The following is a 17,799-nucleotide window of genomic DNA, read 5'->3' as shown; positions in this document are numbered from 1 at the left end:
TTTGCACAGAGCTTGGTATAACATGGCCAAAACTACTTTGTCATTCTGTATGCAAAACCATTTAATTGATTGTCTTATGCTATTCAAATGTTGTTCTATGCCCCTTTTGTGTTTTAATTTGCATATGGAAAAACAAAAACTTGGTCCACATTGATCCACAAATAAACGACGATTCAGTTGGATTTTCCTTTTGAAAGCATTAGTTGAATTTCTTTGTGTAGGGCAAGCTTGCTCACTCTATCACACCCTGTCATTGTCACTGAGCCCTACATTTCTCAAGAGCCAGCCAAGAAAGTCTCTACAGTTGTCAGTTTCACTTTGTTCAGGAATTCTCAAATACATACAAGAATATTCTAAGTTATTTTATTTGAATTCAGTTATTTTATTTCAGAAGTCATCCCATGGAGGCAGGTTTCTCTAAGATATCTCTGTCCTATATCAGATATCCACAATCACTTCTACAGTATTTACATGAGATCAGTTGTGTCTGTTAGTTTGACCTGAATGACTGTGATATCAATGACTGTAAAACCCATTGCTATTTTTTGTTTATTCACAATGTGTATCTGCCATCTTGAGCATTTGTCCTGGGCAGTGTACTGTATTTGTGTATTATCTTGTGTAAAGAGCTCCGTTAATCCATGCACTCTGAAATGACCCTGCCATTCCACACATGTGTGTGTACCCGCCTTACACGCCCCTAGGTCATCCGTCTATTCACTCCAATTCACAGCGCTCTCTCTCTCTCTCTCTCTCTCTCTCTCTCTCTCTCTCTCTCTCTCTCTCTCTCTCTCTCTCTCCCCCCATCTCTCTCTCTCTCTCTCTCTCTCTCTCTCTCTCTCTCTCTCTCTCTCTCTCTCTCTCTCTCTCTCTCTTTCTTTCTTTCTTTCTTTCTTTCTTTCTTTCTTTCTTTCTTTCTTAGATTGCTCCAGATATATTGTAACACCTGTATTTTTGATCTAAGTTAGGACATGAGGTGAGGGTGTGAACGATGTTCTGACTAAAACGCTCCTGTGTACAGTATGAGCTATCTCCTAGCAGCCCCCCCAACACGGTGTAGTCTTGGGGGAGCTGGGCCTGTGTCAAGACATCCAGTGACACAGGGTCAAACACAGGGCCTGGGACACAGACACATAATGTTTCCCCTAGACTTGATCTTACTTATGGCACAAATGTCCCCAAAACAGCCTCCAGCGCTGGAGACGCTACAGTCTAGTGATTGCCTTACAATATACACTATATATACAAAAGTATGTGGACACCACTTCAAATTAGTGGATTCTAAAATTGAGCACACAGCCATGCAATCTCCATAGACAAACATTGGCAGTAGAATGGCCTCACTGATGAGCTCAGTGACTTTCAACGTGGCACCGTCATAGGATGCCACATTCCCAACAAGTCAGTTCGTCAAATGTCTGCCTTGCCAGAGCTGCCCCGGTCAACAGTAAGTGCTCTTATTGTGAAGTGGAAATGTCTAGGAGCAACAACGGCTCAGCCGCGAAGTGGTAGGCCACACAAGCTCGCAGAATGGAACCGACCAGGTGCTGAAGCACTTAGTGAGTAAAAATCATCTGTCCTCAGTTGTAACACTCACTACCGAGTTCCAAACTGCCTCTGGAAGCAATGTCAGCACAAGAACTGTTCGTTGGACGCTTCATGAAATGGGTTTACATGGCCGAACAGCCTAAGCCTAAGATCACCATGCTCAATGCCAAGCGTCGGCTGGAGTGGTTTGCCCAACCTCACTAATGCTCTTGTGGCTGAATGGAATCAAGTCCCTGTAGCAATGTTCCAATATCTAGTGGAAAGCCTTCCCAGAAGAGTGGAGGCTGTTACAGCAGCAAAGGGTGGACCAACTCCATATTAATGAGTGGAGGCTGTTATAGCAGAAAAGGGGGACCAACTCCATATTAATGAGTGGAGGCTGTTATAGCAGTAAAAGGGGGACCAACTCCATATTAATGAGTGGAGGCTGTTATAGCAGTAAAAGGGGGACCAACTCCATATTAATTTTGGAATGAGATGTTAGACGAGCAGGTGTCCATATACTTTTGATCATGTAGACATTTAGTGGTAGAGCTACTTTATGTGGATTGGATGGATTAGTTGTCTCTCTTTGGTGTGTCTCTCTTTGCAGGGCAACAACTTATATTTTCATTGGTGAGCTAACTACTTGTGTTGTAGTGGATGACTGTCTGGTTAACTTCTAGTTGTTGTGTTTCCTTGCAGGGCATCAACATCGTGGGGCCAAGTAATGCTGAGACCACCCCTCCTGCCAACCCAGGGATGTACCAACTGGACATCACTCTAAAGAGGGGACACAACCTTGCCATCAGGGACAGAGGAGGTATCTCTCTGTGGGATCCATCTCTCTCTATCCCTCTATCTCCATCTCTCTGTGGGATCCATCTCTCTCTCTCTTAATCTCTCTGTGGGATCCATCTCTCTCTCTCTTAATCTCTCTGTGGGATCCATCTCTCTCTATCCCTCTTTCTCTATCTCTCTGTGGGATCCATCTCTCTCTTTCCCTCTATCTCCATCTCTCTGTGGGATCCATCTCTCTCTCTCTTTCTCCATCTCTCTGTGGGATCCATCTCTCTCTTTCCCTCTATCTCCATCTCTCTGTGGGATCCATCTCTCTCTCTCTTTCTCTATCTCTCTGTGGGATCCATCTCTCTCTCTCTCTTTCTCTATCTCTCTGTGGGATCCATCTCTCTCTTTCCCTCTATTCAATTCAATTCAATTCAAGGGGCTTTATTGGCATGGGAAACATGTGTTAACATTGCCAAAGCAAGTGAGGTAGATAACATACAAAAGTGAAATAAACATTAACAATTAACTGTAAACATTACACATACAGAAGTTTCAAAAGAATAAAGACATTACAAATGGCAGATGACCTCAGGCCTTGGATATTCCAGGATGATATAGTGAAGGCTTTTTGTTCCATAAAGTGTCCAATGTTGTTGGTCGTGGTTTGGCCTCAGGCCAGTAAGTGTGAGCAGAGCCTGCTGAGCATCTGGTACATGCCGTTGGCTTGGGCGAGTGTAAGAGTAGGGGTTGGGCCTGTTTGCCCGCTCACTACCTGGGCGTATGTGTGACTTCCATGTTGATGCCCTCTTTGGGGGGGTGGGGTGCATGGGGTGGGCAGGAGTGGCATAGGTCTGATCTGAGGGGGCCTAAATGGGGTGTGGGCATGGTTGGGGTGGGGGTGTGGATGTGTCTGGGGGTGCTGTGGTCTGGATGTAAGTCCTCTTGGCGTGGGTCCTCTATGTGTAGGTCCAGGGGGGGGGTCCTGCAGGTCTTGGAGGGTGTCTCGCTGGTCTGGGTGGGGTGTCTATTGATCTGTTGCTCCTGTGTGAAGTGTTGGGGCTGCGTTTGAGAGCGATGTCCTTTAGAGTCCGGGCAAAGGTGGGCACTGCTGCCTTGTAGAGGTGGACCTGGTCATAGAGGCTGTTCAAGTCCAGGGTGAAGTGGTGGGCCAGGAAAACATTTGGTTTTGAGGCACAGTCACGGGAAATGCTTGCGTTTACCCGCTGTATTGTAGCAGGGTGGAAGTCTTTTCGTGGTAGCAGGGTGGAGATAACCACTTGTGTGTTGGGGAAAGTAGAAGAAGCTTTTTCAATCACTCCCTTCAGTGCTGTGGCCACCCTTTCCTGCTGTGCTCTCAGGTCGTTTGTGCCTGTGTGTATTATTATGTGGCTAGGTGAGCCTAGTTTGTCCTCAGACAGAAGGTCTAGGGCGCGCTGGGTGTTTGGACACCAGAGTTTAGACACACTGTGTTTGGGAAAAAGTTTTTTTTCTTCTATATATTTCCCATTTGAGTCCATAAGGAGAACAATCTGTGTCTTGTGTTTGTCCTCAGTGGGTGTGGGGGGGTTGTCAGGAGGGCTATCAGGGTGGCTGACAGGGGGGGTGCTCAGAGGGGGTGAGAGCTGCTGGGCTTGGGGTTTTTCTTTTGTCTGTTCTGCTGTGATGTCGACTATGGTCAGGGTCTGGTGTGGACTGTTCTGCTGTGGTGTCAAGACTTTTGTCGGTGCTGAGGTGGGCTGTTCTGCTGGCGTCTCTGTGGGGATGGCCACCTCCCTAGTGGGTTGTTCTCTGTCGCACGCCGTCCCCCTCAACCTCTCCTCCAGCAGTCTGATCCTCTCCTCCATCCCCCTCTCCCTCTCCTCCAGCAGTCTGATCCTCTCCTCTAGTGCTCTGTTCTGCTCCTGCTTCTGCTCTTTCTCCTGTTGAAGTTGTCTCACCACTGTCCAGAGTGCAGATATGTCTCTCTCCACCTCCAGCACTCCGGGTCTGGTTAAGGGGTTGTGCTGGACTGTTGTCTGGGTCTGTGCTGACTGGAGTGTTATCACCTGCTGTTCCAGCTCAACCTGCCTTACCTCCAGCTGGGTAAATTTATCCTTCATTTCAATGAGGGAGACGTACTCTGTACTGGGAGGTTGACTGTCTGCTGAGGGTTGCTCGTCTGTGGGGTTATATAATGAAGAGGTCTGGTCTGACCCGCTTGGGGTGGGGGTATCTTTATCAAGGGAGAGCTTCTCCTGCTGGGCTAATTCTTTGATTAGGTGAAAGTCCAGCTGAAACTGTTTGGGGTTGCCGTGTACAATTACTGTTCCAGACTTATATAGATTTATATTAGCTGACTCAGAGTCCTCGTTGTCAAGTATCCTGAGTTTCCACCCCTCGTTAACCCCCCCTCTCTTAACAGAGGGGTAGTGTGCTAATATAGCACTGTGCCATGCCAGGGGATGGTTTGTGTGGAAGATAAGGTTGCTGATGTTCCCATTTTTGTAATAGTCAGCAAAAAGTGTCTCTTGATTTTCCATAAGGAGCTTCATTTTGTGGTCTTTTCTTGCCTTATCATTCTTTACATACACAGGGTACTGTATTTTAATTACCTCTGAACAGCGGGAGGCAGCTTCTAAGGCCTCTCCATTTGGTTGGGGTAGACTATTCGACTCTCCTGCCATTGTTGGGCTAATGGGCTTTGACACCTCTCACTTGACACGTAAGTGCTAGTTGAAGCTGTATCAAGGTTGGCAGAATTATGTTACCATTCAGTCCTTATAAAGTAATGTAATGTATTTTTCTTCTTGGCTTTTGGAAATAAAATATAGTTTCAGACTAAACATTACTCACTCAGTTCCAGGTTGGGTGGTGTTCTCAGGTTTCTGTTGTTTTCCAGAGAATTTGCTGTATAGAATAATAATCCTTGGTAGATGTGAACCTTCCAGGTGATTCCGTAAATCCGTCCAAAATCAGGTTGTAGGTTTTGAGTTTTGATTTGAATTTAGGGTTATGTTGTAGAGGGTAGCATCCTGTTTGTGTTCTTGACAAAAAATCCAAGTTTATCTAACTCTAAATCTATATTTTATTAAGAAAATGCAGAAAAATGCAGGAGCTCATCTGATCATGACCTCTGCTCTGCTCCACCTCTATCTCTCTGTGGGATCCATCTCTCTCCATCTCTCTCTTTCCCTCTATCTCCATCTCTCTGTGGGATCCATCTCTCTCTCTTTCTCTATCTCTCTGTGGGATCCATCTCTCTCTTTCCCTCTATCTCTCTGTGGGATCCATCTCTCTCTTTCCCTCTATCTCTATCTCTCTGTGGGATCCATCTCTCTCTTTCCCTCTATCTCTATCTCTCTGTGGGATCCATCTCTCTCTCTCTTTCTCCATCTCCATCTCTCTGTGGGATCCATCTCTCTCTCTCTTTCTCCATCTCTCTGTGGGATCCATCTCTCTCTTTCCCTCTTTCTCCATCTCTCTGTGGGATCCATCTCTCTCTTTCCCTCTATCTCCATCTCTCTGTGGGATCCATCTCTCTCTTTCCCTCTATCTCCATCTCTCTGTGGGATCCATCTCTCTCTCTCTTTCTCCATCTCTCTGTGGGATCCATCTCTCTCTCTCTTTCTCTATCTCTCTGTGGGATCCATCTCTCTCTTTCCCTCTATCTCCATCTCTCTGTGGGATCCATCTCTCTCTCTCTTTCTCTATCTCTCTGTGGGATCTATCTCTCTGTGGGATCCATCTCTCTCTCTCTTTCTCTATCTCTTTGTGGGATCCATCCCTCTCTCTCTTTCTCTATCTCTCTGTGGGATCCATCTCTCTCTCTCTTTCTCTATCTCTCTGTAGGATCCATCTCTCTCTCTTTTTCTCTCTCTCTGTAGGATCCATCTCTCTCTCTTTTTCTCTCTCTCTGTAGGATCCATCTCTCTCTCTCTTTCTCTATCTCTCTGTGGGATCCACCTCTCTCTCTCTTTCTCTGTCTCTCTGTAGGATCCATCTCTCTCTCTCTCTTTCTCTCTCTCTGTAGGATCAATCTCTCTCTCCCTTTTTCTCTCTCTCTGTGGGATCCATCTCTCTCTCCCTTTTTCTCTCTCTCTGTAGGATCCATCTCTCTCTCCCTTTTTCTCTCTCTCTGTGGGATCCATCTCTCTCTCTCTTTCTCTATCTCTCTGTAGGATCCATCTCTCTCTCTTTTTCTCTCTCTGTAGGATCCATCTCTCTCTCCCTTTTTCTCTCTCTGTGGGATCCATCTCTCTCCCTTTTTCTCTCTCTCTGTAGGATCCATCTTTCCCTATTTCTCTCTCTCTGTAGGATCCATCTCTCTCAATTTGATTTCAATTTAAGTGGCTTTATTGGCATGGGAAACCCTCTTTCTCTCTCTTTCTCTGTGGAATTTATCACTCTCTCTCTCTTTCTCTATATTTGTGGGTTCTACCTCTCTCTGTTTTTCTCTCTATTTGGATTTTCGATCTCTCTCTCTGGATTCATCTGCCTTTTTCTGTGAATTATCTCTCTCTCTCTCTCTCTCTCTCACATACACACTCTCTCACACCCTGTTTCTTTGTCTCTCTGTCTTGTAGACTGCTCATTAGGACTGCTAAAATAGGCTCTTCCACATCCAGCAGCAGAGGGCTATAATTGCAGCCTGCGTCTGGTGTGGTGACTGTTAAAGTAACTGTCCAGTGAAAATGTCCATTTTAAAAGTTCATATTCTGTTAACTCATCACCCAACTAATTTTGTTGACTCATCTTATACTCATAATTGTGGCTAAAGCAAAAAAATAAAAATAAACTCTAAACAGACAGTTTAGAAAATGCTTGCTTTTTCACCATAGAAGATGATGGCCAATCAGCATTCTACTCGCATTAATATTTTTAATGACCGGTAAGCCCACACCATTTTGTTTTTGGGGTATGCCCACACCATTTTGTTTTTGGGGTATGCCCACACCATTTTGTTTTTGGGGTATGCCCACACCATTTTGTTTTTGGGGTACGCCCACACCATTTAGTTTTTGGGGTACGCCCACACCATTTTGTTTTTGGGGTACGCCCACACCATTTTGTTTTTGGGGTACGCCCACACCATTTTGTTTTTGGGGTACGCCCACACCATTTTGTTTTTGGGGTACGCCCACACCATTTTGTTTTTGGGGTATGCCCACACCATTCCAAAACAGAAAAGCAGCTTTTTAACATACTTAATTACATTTTTTCCACTCATATTGCAATTAATTATAGGTCATATTTCATATAAATCTGGAACTAGTGGACAGTTACTTTAATGCAATGATCATAATGGGTGTGAGCTGAATGCAACCAAATGCACAGAGATGTCTGTCTGTGTATCAAAGAAATACAGTACTTAGTTGTTGTATTTCTTACAGATTTTACAAGTCGATTTAATATTTTTATAGGATCCCATTGAAAAGGAGGTTCTCTCTTTTCTCTTAAGCTATAAAGGGATAGTAAAATGAAATAGCTCTTTACTATTTATGATCGGGCTCTTACTGAATCAAAAGAGGGAAAACCGATGTGTTCTCTTACCAAGTCTCAGAAGCAGAACTGCTGTCCTCACAGGTGTTGAAACAGTAATACTCAGAGAGCAGAAGCTCCATGCTCCTCCCTAGGAGTCTGGCAGGCTGTAGTCCAACCACTCTGTGGGACACCACATGGATCTATCTCAGTCCAGGCACGGATCATCAGTGTGTGTGCGTGTGTGCGGGAGAGTGTTGGTCTACAGCCAGGGCATCAGCAATAGAGCAGTCTGTCTCAGAAACCAATGGGACCCCCTGACAAGAGGTGCAGATATACAGGAGGCTATTAGACCTGTCATAGAGGGGAGAATGAGATCCTATTAGACCTGTCATAGAGGGGAGAATGAGATCCTATTAGACCTGTCATAGAGGGGAGATTGAGATCCTATTAGACCTGTCATAGAGGGGAGAATGAGATCCTATTAGACCTGTCATAGAGGGGAGAATGAGATCCTATTAGACCTGTCATAGAGGGGAGAATGAGATCCTATTAGACCTGTCATAGAGGGGAGAATGAGATCCTATTAGACCTGTCATAGAGGGGAGATTGAGATCCTATTAGACCTGTCATAGAGGGGAGAATGAGATCCTATTAGACCTGTCATAGAGGGGAGAATGAGATCCTATTAGACCTGTCATAGAGGGGAGAATGAGATCCTATTAGACCTGTCATAGAGGGGAGAATGAGATCCTATTAGACCTGTCATAGAGGGGAGAATGAGATCCTATTAGACCTGTCATAGAGGGGAGAATGAGATCCTATTAGACCTGTCATAGAGGGGAGAATGAGATCCTATTAGACCTGTCATAGAGGGGAGAATGAGATCCTATTAGACCTGTCATAGAGGGGAGAATGAGATCCTATTAGACCTGTCATAGAGGGGAGAATGAGATCCTATTAGACCTGTCATAGAGGGGAGAATGAGATCCTATTAGACCTGTCATAGAGGGGAGAATGAGATCCTATTAGACCTGTCATAGAGGGGAGAATGAGATCCTATTAGACCTGTCATAGAGGGGAGAATGAGATCCTATTAGACCTGTCATAGAGGGGAGAATGAGATCCTATTAGACCTGTCATAGAGGGGAGAATGAGATCCTATTAGACCTGTCATAGAGGGGAGAATGAGATCCTATTAGACCTGTCATAGAGGGGAGATTGAGATCCTATTAGACCTGTCATAGAGGGGAGAATGAGATCCTATTAGACCTGTCATAGAGGGGAGAATGAGATCCTATTAGACCTGTCATAGAGGGGAGAATGAGATCCTATTAGACCTGTCGTATAGGGGAGAATGAGATCATATTAGACCTGTTGTATAGGGGATAATGAGATCCTATTAGACCTGTCGTAGAGGGGAGAATGAGATCATATTAGACCTGTCATAGAGGGGAGAATGAGATCCTATTAGACCTGTTATATAGGGGAGAATGAGATCCTATTAGACCTGTCATAGAGGGGAGAATGAGATCCTATTAGACCTGTCACAGAGGGGAGAATGAGATCCTATTAGACCTGTCACAGAGGGGAGAATGAGATCATATTAGACCTGTCACAGAGGGGAGAATGAGATCCTATTAGACCTGTCACAGAGGGGAGAATGGGATCCTATTAGACCTGTCATAGAGGGGAGAATGAGATCCTATTAGACCTGTCACAGAGGGGAGAATGAGATCATATTAGACCTGTCACAGAGGGGAGAATGGGATCCTATTAGACCTGTCATAGAGGGGAGAATGAGATCCTATTAGACCTGTCATAGAGGGGAGAATGATATCCTATTTTGACCTGTGATCTGTATCTTTGTCACATAACTGCTATAATGCATCCTTCTCCTGGACCTAAGGCACTTACCCCAGTCCAAATGAGCTACCAATGACAACCTCTGGTGAGGTACTACATGACCAGGTGAAGCCCCACTGTCTGCTCTCTCCCAGGTGGTTGGGTGTTACTGGGCGATGGTGATGGCGGGGTACAGCCACAGAGGTGACGTCCCTAAAATAGCGCACTACTTTAGACCAGAGCCCATAGGGCACCCTATTCCTATGTAGTGCACTACTTTTGACTAGAGCACTATGTAGGGAATAGGGTACCGTTTGAAACACAACCAAGACTACAGTATCATGACCACTGGACCTGGTAGGACAGAGACCAGATCACCAGCTCTAAGTCTGGCTGATGGAGTGTACTATAGACATGCTGAGGAAGTTAGAACAAGTGGGTTGGGTGTTTGTCTTAGTTTACTGTAGAGCAATACTAATAGGATGCATAGACATGACACAGGTAATGTGGGTGTAGCTTCACAAGTCATGCTTTTAAAAAGTTTACAATTGAACCACACAAGTTATTTGAGTATTTCTACTGTGAAAGCTTGTTTTCTGAATGGAGAGTCAGGGTGGGTGTGGCTTTGGTTTAGGTGTCATGTGCTTGGAGAGGCTGTTCTCACTGTATGCCCTTTATTATGAACTTTAAAGGGCCAGGTGTGTGTGTCTGTGTGTGTGTATTTGTATGGTGTGTGTGTCTGTGTGTGTGTATTTGTATGGTGTGTGTGTCTGTGTGTGTGTATTTGTATGGTGTGTGTGTCTGTGTGTGTGTATTTGTATGGTGTGTGTGTCTGTGTGTGTGTATTTGTATGGTGCCTGTGTGTGTGTATTTGTATGGTGCCTGTGTGTGTGTATTTGTATGGTGCCTGTGTGTGTGTATTTGTATGGTGTGTGTGTGCCTGTGTGTGTGTATTTGTATGGTGTGTGTGTGCCTGTGTGTGTGTATTTGTATGGTGTGTGTGTGCCTGTGTGTGTGTATTTGTATGGTGTGTGTGTGTGCCTGTGTGTGTGTATTTGTATGGTGTGTGTGTGTGCCTGTGTGTGTGTATTTGTATGGTGTGTGTGTGCCTGTGTGTGTGTATTTGTATGGTGTGTGTGTGTGCCTGTGTGTGTGTATTTGTATGGTGTGTGTGTGCCTGTGTGTGTGTATTTGTATGGTGTGTGTGTGCCTGTGTGTGTGTATTTGTATGGTGTGTGTGTGCCTGTGTGTGTGTATTTGTATGGTGTGTGTGTGCCTGTGTGTGTGTATTTGTATGGTGTGTGTGTGCCTGTGTGTGTGTATTTGTATGGTGTGTGTGTGCCTGTGTGTGTGTATTTGTATGGTGTGTGTGTGCCTGTGTGTGTGTATTTGTATGGTGTGTGTGTGTGCCTGTGTGTGTGTATTTGTATGGTGTGTGTGTGCCTGTGTGTGTGTGTATTTGTATGGTGTGTGTGTGCCTGTGTATTTGTATGGTGTGTGTGTGCCTGTGTATTTGTATGGTGTGTGTGTGCCTGTGTGTGTGTGTATTTGTATGGTGTGTGTGTGCCTGTGTGTGTGTGTATTTGTATGGTGTGTGTGTGCCTGTGTGTGTGTGTATTTGTATGGTGTGTGTGTGCCTGTGTGTGTGTGTATTTGTATGGTGTGTGTGTGCCTGTGTGTGTGTGTATTTGTATGGTGTGTGTGTGCCTGTGTGTGTGTGTATTGTATGGTGTGTGTGTGTGCCTGTGTGTGTGTGTATTTGTATGGTGTGTGTGTGCCTGTGTGTGTGTGTATTTGTATGGTGTGTGTGTGTGCCTGTGTGTGTGTGTATTTGTATGGTCTGTGTGTGCGTGTATTTGTATGGTGTGTGCCTGTGTGTGTGTGTATTTGTATGGTGTGTGTGTGTGCCTGTGTGTGTGTGTATTTGTATGGTGTGTGTGTGTGCCTGTGTGTGTGTGTATTTGTATGGTGTGTGTGTGTGCCTGTGTGTGTGTATTTGTATGGTCTGTGTGTGTGTGTATTTGTATGGTGTGTGTGTGTGCCTGTGTGTGTGTGTATTTGTATGGTGTGTGTGTGTGCCTGTGTGTGTGTGTATTTGTATGGTGTGTGTGTGTGCCTGTGTGTGTGTGTATTTGTATGGTGTGTGTGTGTGCCTGTGTGTGTGTGTATTTGTATGGTGTGTGTGTGTGCCTGTGTGTGTGTGTATTTGTATGGTGTGTGTGTGCCTGTGTGTGTGTGTATTTGTATGGTGTGTGTGTGCCTGTGTGTGTGTGTATTTGTATGGTGTGTGTGTGTGTATTTGTATGGTGTGTGTGTGCCTGTGTGTGTGTGTATTTGTATGGTGTGTGTGTGCCTGTGTGTGTGTGTATTTGTATGGTGTGTGTGTGTGCCTGTGTGTGTGTGTATTTGTATGGTGTGTGTGTGTGCCTGTGTGTGTGTGTATTTGTATGGTGTGTGTGTGCCTGTGTGTGTGTATTTGTATGGTGTGTGTGCCTGTGTGTGTGTATTTGTATGGTGTGTGTGTCTGTGTGTGTGTCTGTGTATGGTGTGTGTATTTGTATGTGTGTCTGTGTGTGTGTATTTGTATGAAGTGTGTGTCTGTGTGTGTGTATTTGTATGGTGTGTGTGTGCCTGTGTGTGTGTATTTGTATGGTGTGTGTGTGCCTGTGTGTGTGTGTATGTGCCTGTGTGTGTGTGTGTATTTGTATGGTGTGTGTGTGCCTGTGTGTGTGTGTATTTGTATGGTGTGTATGTGCCTGTGTGTGTGTGTATTTGTATGGTGTGTGTGTGTGCCTGTGTGTGTGTGTATTTGTATGGTGTGTGTTTATTTGTATGGTGTGTGTGTGTCTGTGTGTGTGTATTTGTATGGTGTGTGTGTGTGCCTGTGTGTGTGTGTATTTGTATGGTGTGTGTGTGCCTGTGTGTGTGTGTATTTGTATGGTGTGTGTGTATTTGTATGGTGTGTGTGTGTCTGTGTGTGTGTATTTGTATGGTGTGTGTGTGCCTGTGTGTGTGTGTATTTGTATGGTGTGTGTGTGTGTGCCTGTGTGTGTGTATTTGTATGGTGTGTGTGTCTGTGTGTGTGTATTTGTATGGTGTGTGTGCCTGTGTGTGTGTATTTGTATGGTGTGTGTGCCTGTGTGTGTGTATTTGTATGGTGTGTGTGTGCCTGTGTGTGTGTATTTGTATGGTGTGTGTGTGCCTGTGTGTGTGTATTTGTATGGTGTGTGTGTGCCTGTGTGTGTGTATTTGTATGGTGTGTGTGCCTGTGTGTGTGTATTTGTATGGTGTGTGTGTGTCTGTGTGTGTGTCTGTGCCTGTGTATTTGTATGGTGTGTGTGTGCCTGTGTGTGTGTATTTGTATGGTGTGTGTGCCTGTGTGTGTGTATTTGTATGGTGTGTGTGTCTGTGTGTGTGTATTTGTATGGTGTGTGTGTGCCTGTGTGTGTGTATTTGTATGGTGTGTGTGCCTGTGTGTGTGTATTTGTATGGTGCCTGTGTGTGTGTATTTGTATGGTGTGTGTGTGCCTGTGTGTGTGTATTTGTATGGTGTGTGTGTGCCTGTGTGTGTGTATTTGTATGGTGTGTGTGTGCCTGTGTGTGTGTATTTGTATGGTGTGTGTGTGCCTGTGTGTGTGTATTTGTATGGTGTGTGTGTGCCTGTGTGTGTGTATTTGTATGGTGTGTGTGCCTGTGTGTGTGTATTTGTATGGTGTGTGTGTGCCTGTGTGTGTGTATTTGTATGGTGTGTGTGTGCCTGTGTGTGTGTATTTGTATGGTGTGTGTGTGCCTGTGTGTGTGTATTTGTATGGTGTGTGTGTGCCTGTGTGTGTGTATTTGTATGGTGTGTGTGTGCCTGTGTGTGTGTATTTGTATGGTGTGTGTGTGCCTGTGTGTGTGTATTTGTATGGTGTGTGTGTGCCTGTGTGTGTGTGTATTTGTATGGTGTGTGTGTGCCTGGTGTGTGTGTATTTGTATGGTGTGTGTGTGCCTGTGTGTGTGTATTTGTATGGTGTGTGTGTGCCTGTGTGTGTGTGTATTTGTATGGTGTGTGTGTGCCTGTGTGTGTGTGTATTTGTATGGTGTGTGTGTGCCTGTGTGTGTGTGTATTTGTATGGTGTGTGTGTGCCTGTGTGTGTGTGTATTTGTATGGTGTGTGTGTGCCTGTGTGTGTGTGTATTTGTATGGTGTGTGTGTGCCTGTGTGTGTGTGTATTTGTATGGTGTGTGTGTGTGCCTGTGTATGTGTGTTTTGTATGGTGCCTGTGTGTGTGTGTATTTGTATGGTGTGTGTGTGTGCCTGTGTGTGTGTGTATTTGTATGGTGTGTGTGTGTGCCTGTGTGTGTGTGTATTTGTATGGTGTGTGTGTGCCTGTGTGTGTGTGTATTTGTATGGTGTGTGTGTGCCTGTGTGTGTGTGTATTTGTATGGTGTGTGTGTGTGCCTGTGTGTGTGTATTTGTATGGTGTGTGTGTGTGCCTGTGTGTGTGTGTATTTGTATGGTGTGTGTGTGTGCCTGTGTGTGTGTGTATTTGTATGGTGTGTGTGTGCCTGTGTGTGTGTGTATTTGTATGGTGTGTGTGTGCCTGTGTGTGTGTGTATTTGTATGGTGTGTGTGTGTGTATTTGTATGGTGTGTGTGTGCCTGTGTGTGTGTGTATTTGTATGGTGTGTGTGTGCCTGTGTGTGTGTGTATTTGTATGGTGTGTGTGTGTGCCTGTGTGTGTGTGTATTTGTATGGTGTGTGTGTGTGCCTGTGTGTGTGTGTATTTGTATGGTGTGTGTGTGCCTGTGTGTGTGTATTTGTATGGTGTGTGTGCCTGTGTGTGTGTATTTGTATGGTATGTGTGTCTGTGTGTGTGTCTGTGTATGGTGTGTGTATTTGTATGTGTGTCTGTGTGTGTGTATTTGTATGAAGTGTGTGTCTGTGTGTGTGTATTTGTATGGTGTGTGTGTGCCTGTGTGTGTGTATTTGTATGGTGTGTGTGTGCCTGTGTGTGTGTGTATGTGCCTGTGTGTGTGTGTATTTGTATGGTGTGTGTGTGCCTGTGTGTGTGTGTATTTGTATGGTGTGTATGTGCCTGTGTGTGTGTGTATTTGTATGGTGTGTGTGTGCCTGTGTGTGTGTGTATTTGTATGGTGTGTGTTTATTTGCATGGTGTGTGTGTGTCTGTGTGTGTGTATTTGTATGGTGTGTGTGTGTGCCTGTGTGTGTGTGTATTTGTATGGTGTGTGTGTGTGCCAGTGTGTGTGTGTATTTGTATGGTGTGTGTGTATTTGTATGGTGTGTGTGTGTATTTGTATGGTGTGTGTGTGCCTGTGTGTGTGTGTATTTGTATGGTGTGTGTGTGTGTGCCTGTGTGTGTGTATTTGTATGGTGTGTGGGCCTGTGTGTGTGTATTTGTATGGTGTGTGTGTCTGTGTGTGTGTATTTGTATGGTGTGTGTGCCTGTGTGTGTGTATTTGTATGGTGTGTGTGCCTGTGTGTGTGTATTTGTATGGTGTGTGTGTGCCTGTGTGTGTGTATTTGTATGGTGTGTGTGTGCCTGTGTGTGTGTATTTGTATGGTGTGTGTGCCTGTGTGTGTGTATTTGTATGGTGTGTGTGTGTCTGTGTGTGTGTCTGTGCCTGTGTATTTGTATGGTGTGTGTGTGCCTGTGTGTGTGTATTTGTATGGTGTGTGTGTGTGTATTTGTATGGTGTGTGTGTGCCTGTGTGTGTGTATTTGTATGGTGTGTGTGCCTGTGTGTGTGTATTTGTATGGTGTGTGTGTCTGTGTGTGTGTATTTGTATGGTGTGTGTGTGCCTGTGTGTGTGTATTTGTATGGTGTGTGTGCCTGTGTGTGTGTATTTGTATGGTGTGTGTGCCTGTGTGTGTGTATTTGTATGGTGTGTGTGTGTCTGTGTGTGTGTCTGTGCCTGTGTATTTGTATGGTGTGTGTGTGCCTGTGTGTGTGTGTATTTGTATGGTGTGTGTGTGCCTGTGTGTGTGTGTATTTTTATGGTGTGTGTGTGCCTGTGTGTGTGTGTATTTGTATGGTGTGTGTGTGCCTGTGTGTGTGTGTATTTGTATGGTGTGTGTGTGCCTGTGTGTGTGTGTATTTGTATGGTGTGTGTGTGTGTGCCTGTGTGTGTGTATTTGTATGGTGTGTGTGTGCCTGTGTGTGTGTATTTGTATGGTGTGTGTGTGCCTGTGTGTGTATTTGTATGGTGTGTGTGTGCCTGTGTGTGTGTATTTGTATGGTGTGTGTGTCTGTGTGTGTGTCTGTGTATGGTGTGTGTATTTGTATGTGTGTCTGTGTATGGTGTGTATTTGTATGGTGTGTGTGTCTGTGTGTGTGTATTTGTATGGTGTGTGTGTGTCTGTGTGTGTGTATTTGTATGGTGTGTGTGTGTCTGTGTGTGTGTATTTGTATGGTGTGTGTGTGTCTGTGTGTGTGTGTATTTGTATGGTGTGTGTGTGCCTGTGTGTGTGTGTATTTGTATGGTGTGTGTGTGCCTGTGTGTGTGTATTTGTATGGTGTGTGTGTGCCTGTGTGTGTGTATTTGTATGGTGTGTGTGTGCCTGTGTGTGTGTATTTGTATGGTGTGTGTGTGCCTGTGTGTGTGTATTTGTATGGTGTGTGTGTGCCTGTGTGTGTGTATTTGTATGGTGTGTGTGTGCCTGTGTGTGTGTATTTGTATGGTGTGTGTGCCTGTGTGTGTGTATTTGTATGGTGTGTGTGTGCCTGTGTGTGTGTGTGTATTTGTATGGTGTGTGTGTGCCTGTGTGTGTGTGTGTATTTGTATGGTGTGTGTGTGCCTGTGTATTTGTATGGTGTGTGTGTGCCTGTGTGTGTGTGTATTTGTATGGTGTGTGTGTGTGTATTTGTATGGTGTGTGTGTGCCTGTGTGTGTGTGTATTTGTATGGTGTGTGTGTGCCTGTGTGTGTGTGTATTTGTATGGTGTGTGTGTGCCTGTGTGTGTGTGTATTTGTATGGTGTGTGTGTGCCTGTGTGTGTGTGTATTTGTATGGTGTGTGTGTGCCTGTGTGTGTGTGTATTTGTATGGTGTGTGTGTGTGCCTGTGTGTGTGTGTATTTGTATGGTGTGTGTGTGCCTGTGTGTGTGTGTATTTGTATGGTGTGTGTGTGCCTGTGTGTGTGTGTATTTGTATGGTGTGTGTGTGCCTGTGTGTGTGTGTATTTGTATGGTCTGTGTGTGTGTGTATTTGTATGGTGTGTGTGTGTGCCTGTGTGTGTGTGTATTTGTATGGTGTGTGTGTGTGCCTGTGTGTGTGTGTATTTGTATGGTGTGTGTGTGTGCCTGTGTGTGTGTGTATTTGTATGGTGTGTGTGTGTGCCTGTGTGTGTGTGTATTTGTATGGTCTGTGTGTGTGTGTATTTGTATGTGTGTGTGTGTGCCTGTGTGTGTGTGTATTTGTATGGTGTGTGTGTGTGCCTGTGTGTGTGTGTATTTGTATGGTGTGTGTGTGTGCCTGTGTGTGTGTGTATTTGTATGGTGTGTGTGTGTGCCTGTGTGTGTGTGTATTTGTATGGTGTGTGTGTGCCTGTGTGTGTGTGTATTTGTATGGTGTGTGTGTGCCTGTGTGTGTGTGTATTTGTATGGTGTGTTGTGTGTGTATTTGTATGGTGTGTGTGTGCCTGTGTGTGTGTGTATTTGTATGGTGTGTGTGTGCCTGTGTGTGTGTGTATTTGTATGGTGTGTGTGTGTGCCTGTGTGTGTGTGTATTTGTATGGTGTGTGTGTGTGCCTGTGTGTGTGTGTATTTGTATGGTGTGTGTGTGCCTGTGTGTGTGTATTTGTATGGTGTGTGTGCCTGTGTGTGTGTATTTGTATGGTGTGTGTGTCTGTGTGTGTGTCTGTGTATGGTGTGTGTATTTGTATGTGTGTCTGTGTGTGTGTATTTGTATGAAGTGTGTGTCTGTGTGTGTGTATTTGTATGGTGTGTGTGTGCCTGTGTGTGTGTATTTGTATGGTGTGTGTGTGCCTGTGTGTGTGTGTATGTGCCTGTGTGTGTGTGTATTTGTATGGTGTGTGTGTGCCTGTGTGTGTGTATATTTGTATGGTGTGTATGTGCCTGTGTGTGTGTGTATTTGTATGGTGTGTGTGTGTGCCTGTGTGTGTGTGTATTTGTATGGTGTGTGTTTATTTGTATGGTGTGTGTGTGTCTGTGTGTGTGTA

At 45.0% G+C, this 17,799-nt stretch overlaps 1 protein-coding gene across 1 annotated transcript in view; it reads left to right on the top strand.

Annotated features, from left to right (window-relative positions):
• Window positions 1-17,799, top strand: part of LOC120050384 (multiple C2 and transmembrane domain-containing protein 1-like) — a 141,374-nt gene that overhangs the window by 44,767 nt on the left and 78,808 nt on the right. The window contains exon 2 of the mRNA XM_038996973.1: window positions 2,233-2,350. Within this exon, the coding sequence (XP_038852901.1) occupies window positions 2,233-2,350 (118 nt within the window). The remainder of the gene's footprint in view (window positions 1-2,232; window positions 2,351-17,799) is intronic.

Source organism: Salvelinus namaycush, chromosome 1 (genome assembly GCF_016432855.1).
Source record: "Salvelinus namaycush isolate Seneca chromosome 1, SaNama_1.0, whole genome shotgun sequence".
In the NCBI taxonomy this organism is placed as follows: domain Eukaryota; kingdom Metazoa; phylum Chordata; class Actinopteri; order Salmoniformes; family Salmonidae; genus Salvelinus; species Salvelinus namaycush.
This window is presented reverse-complemented; position numbering and strand designations above follow the sequence as displayed.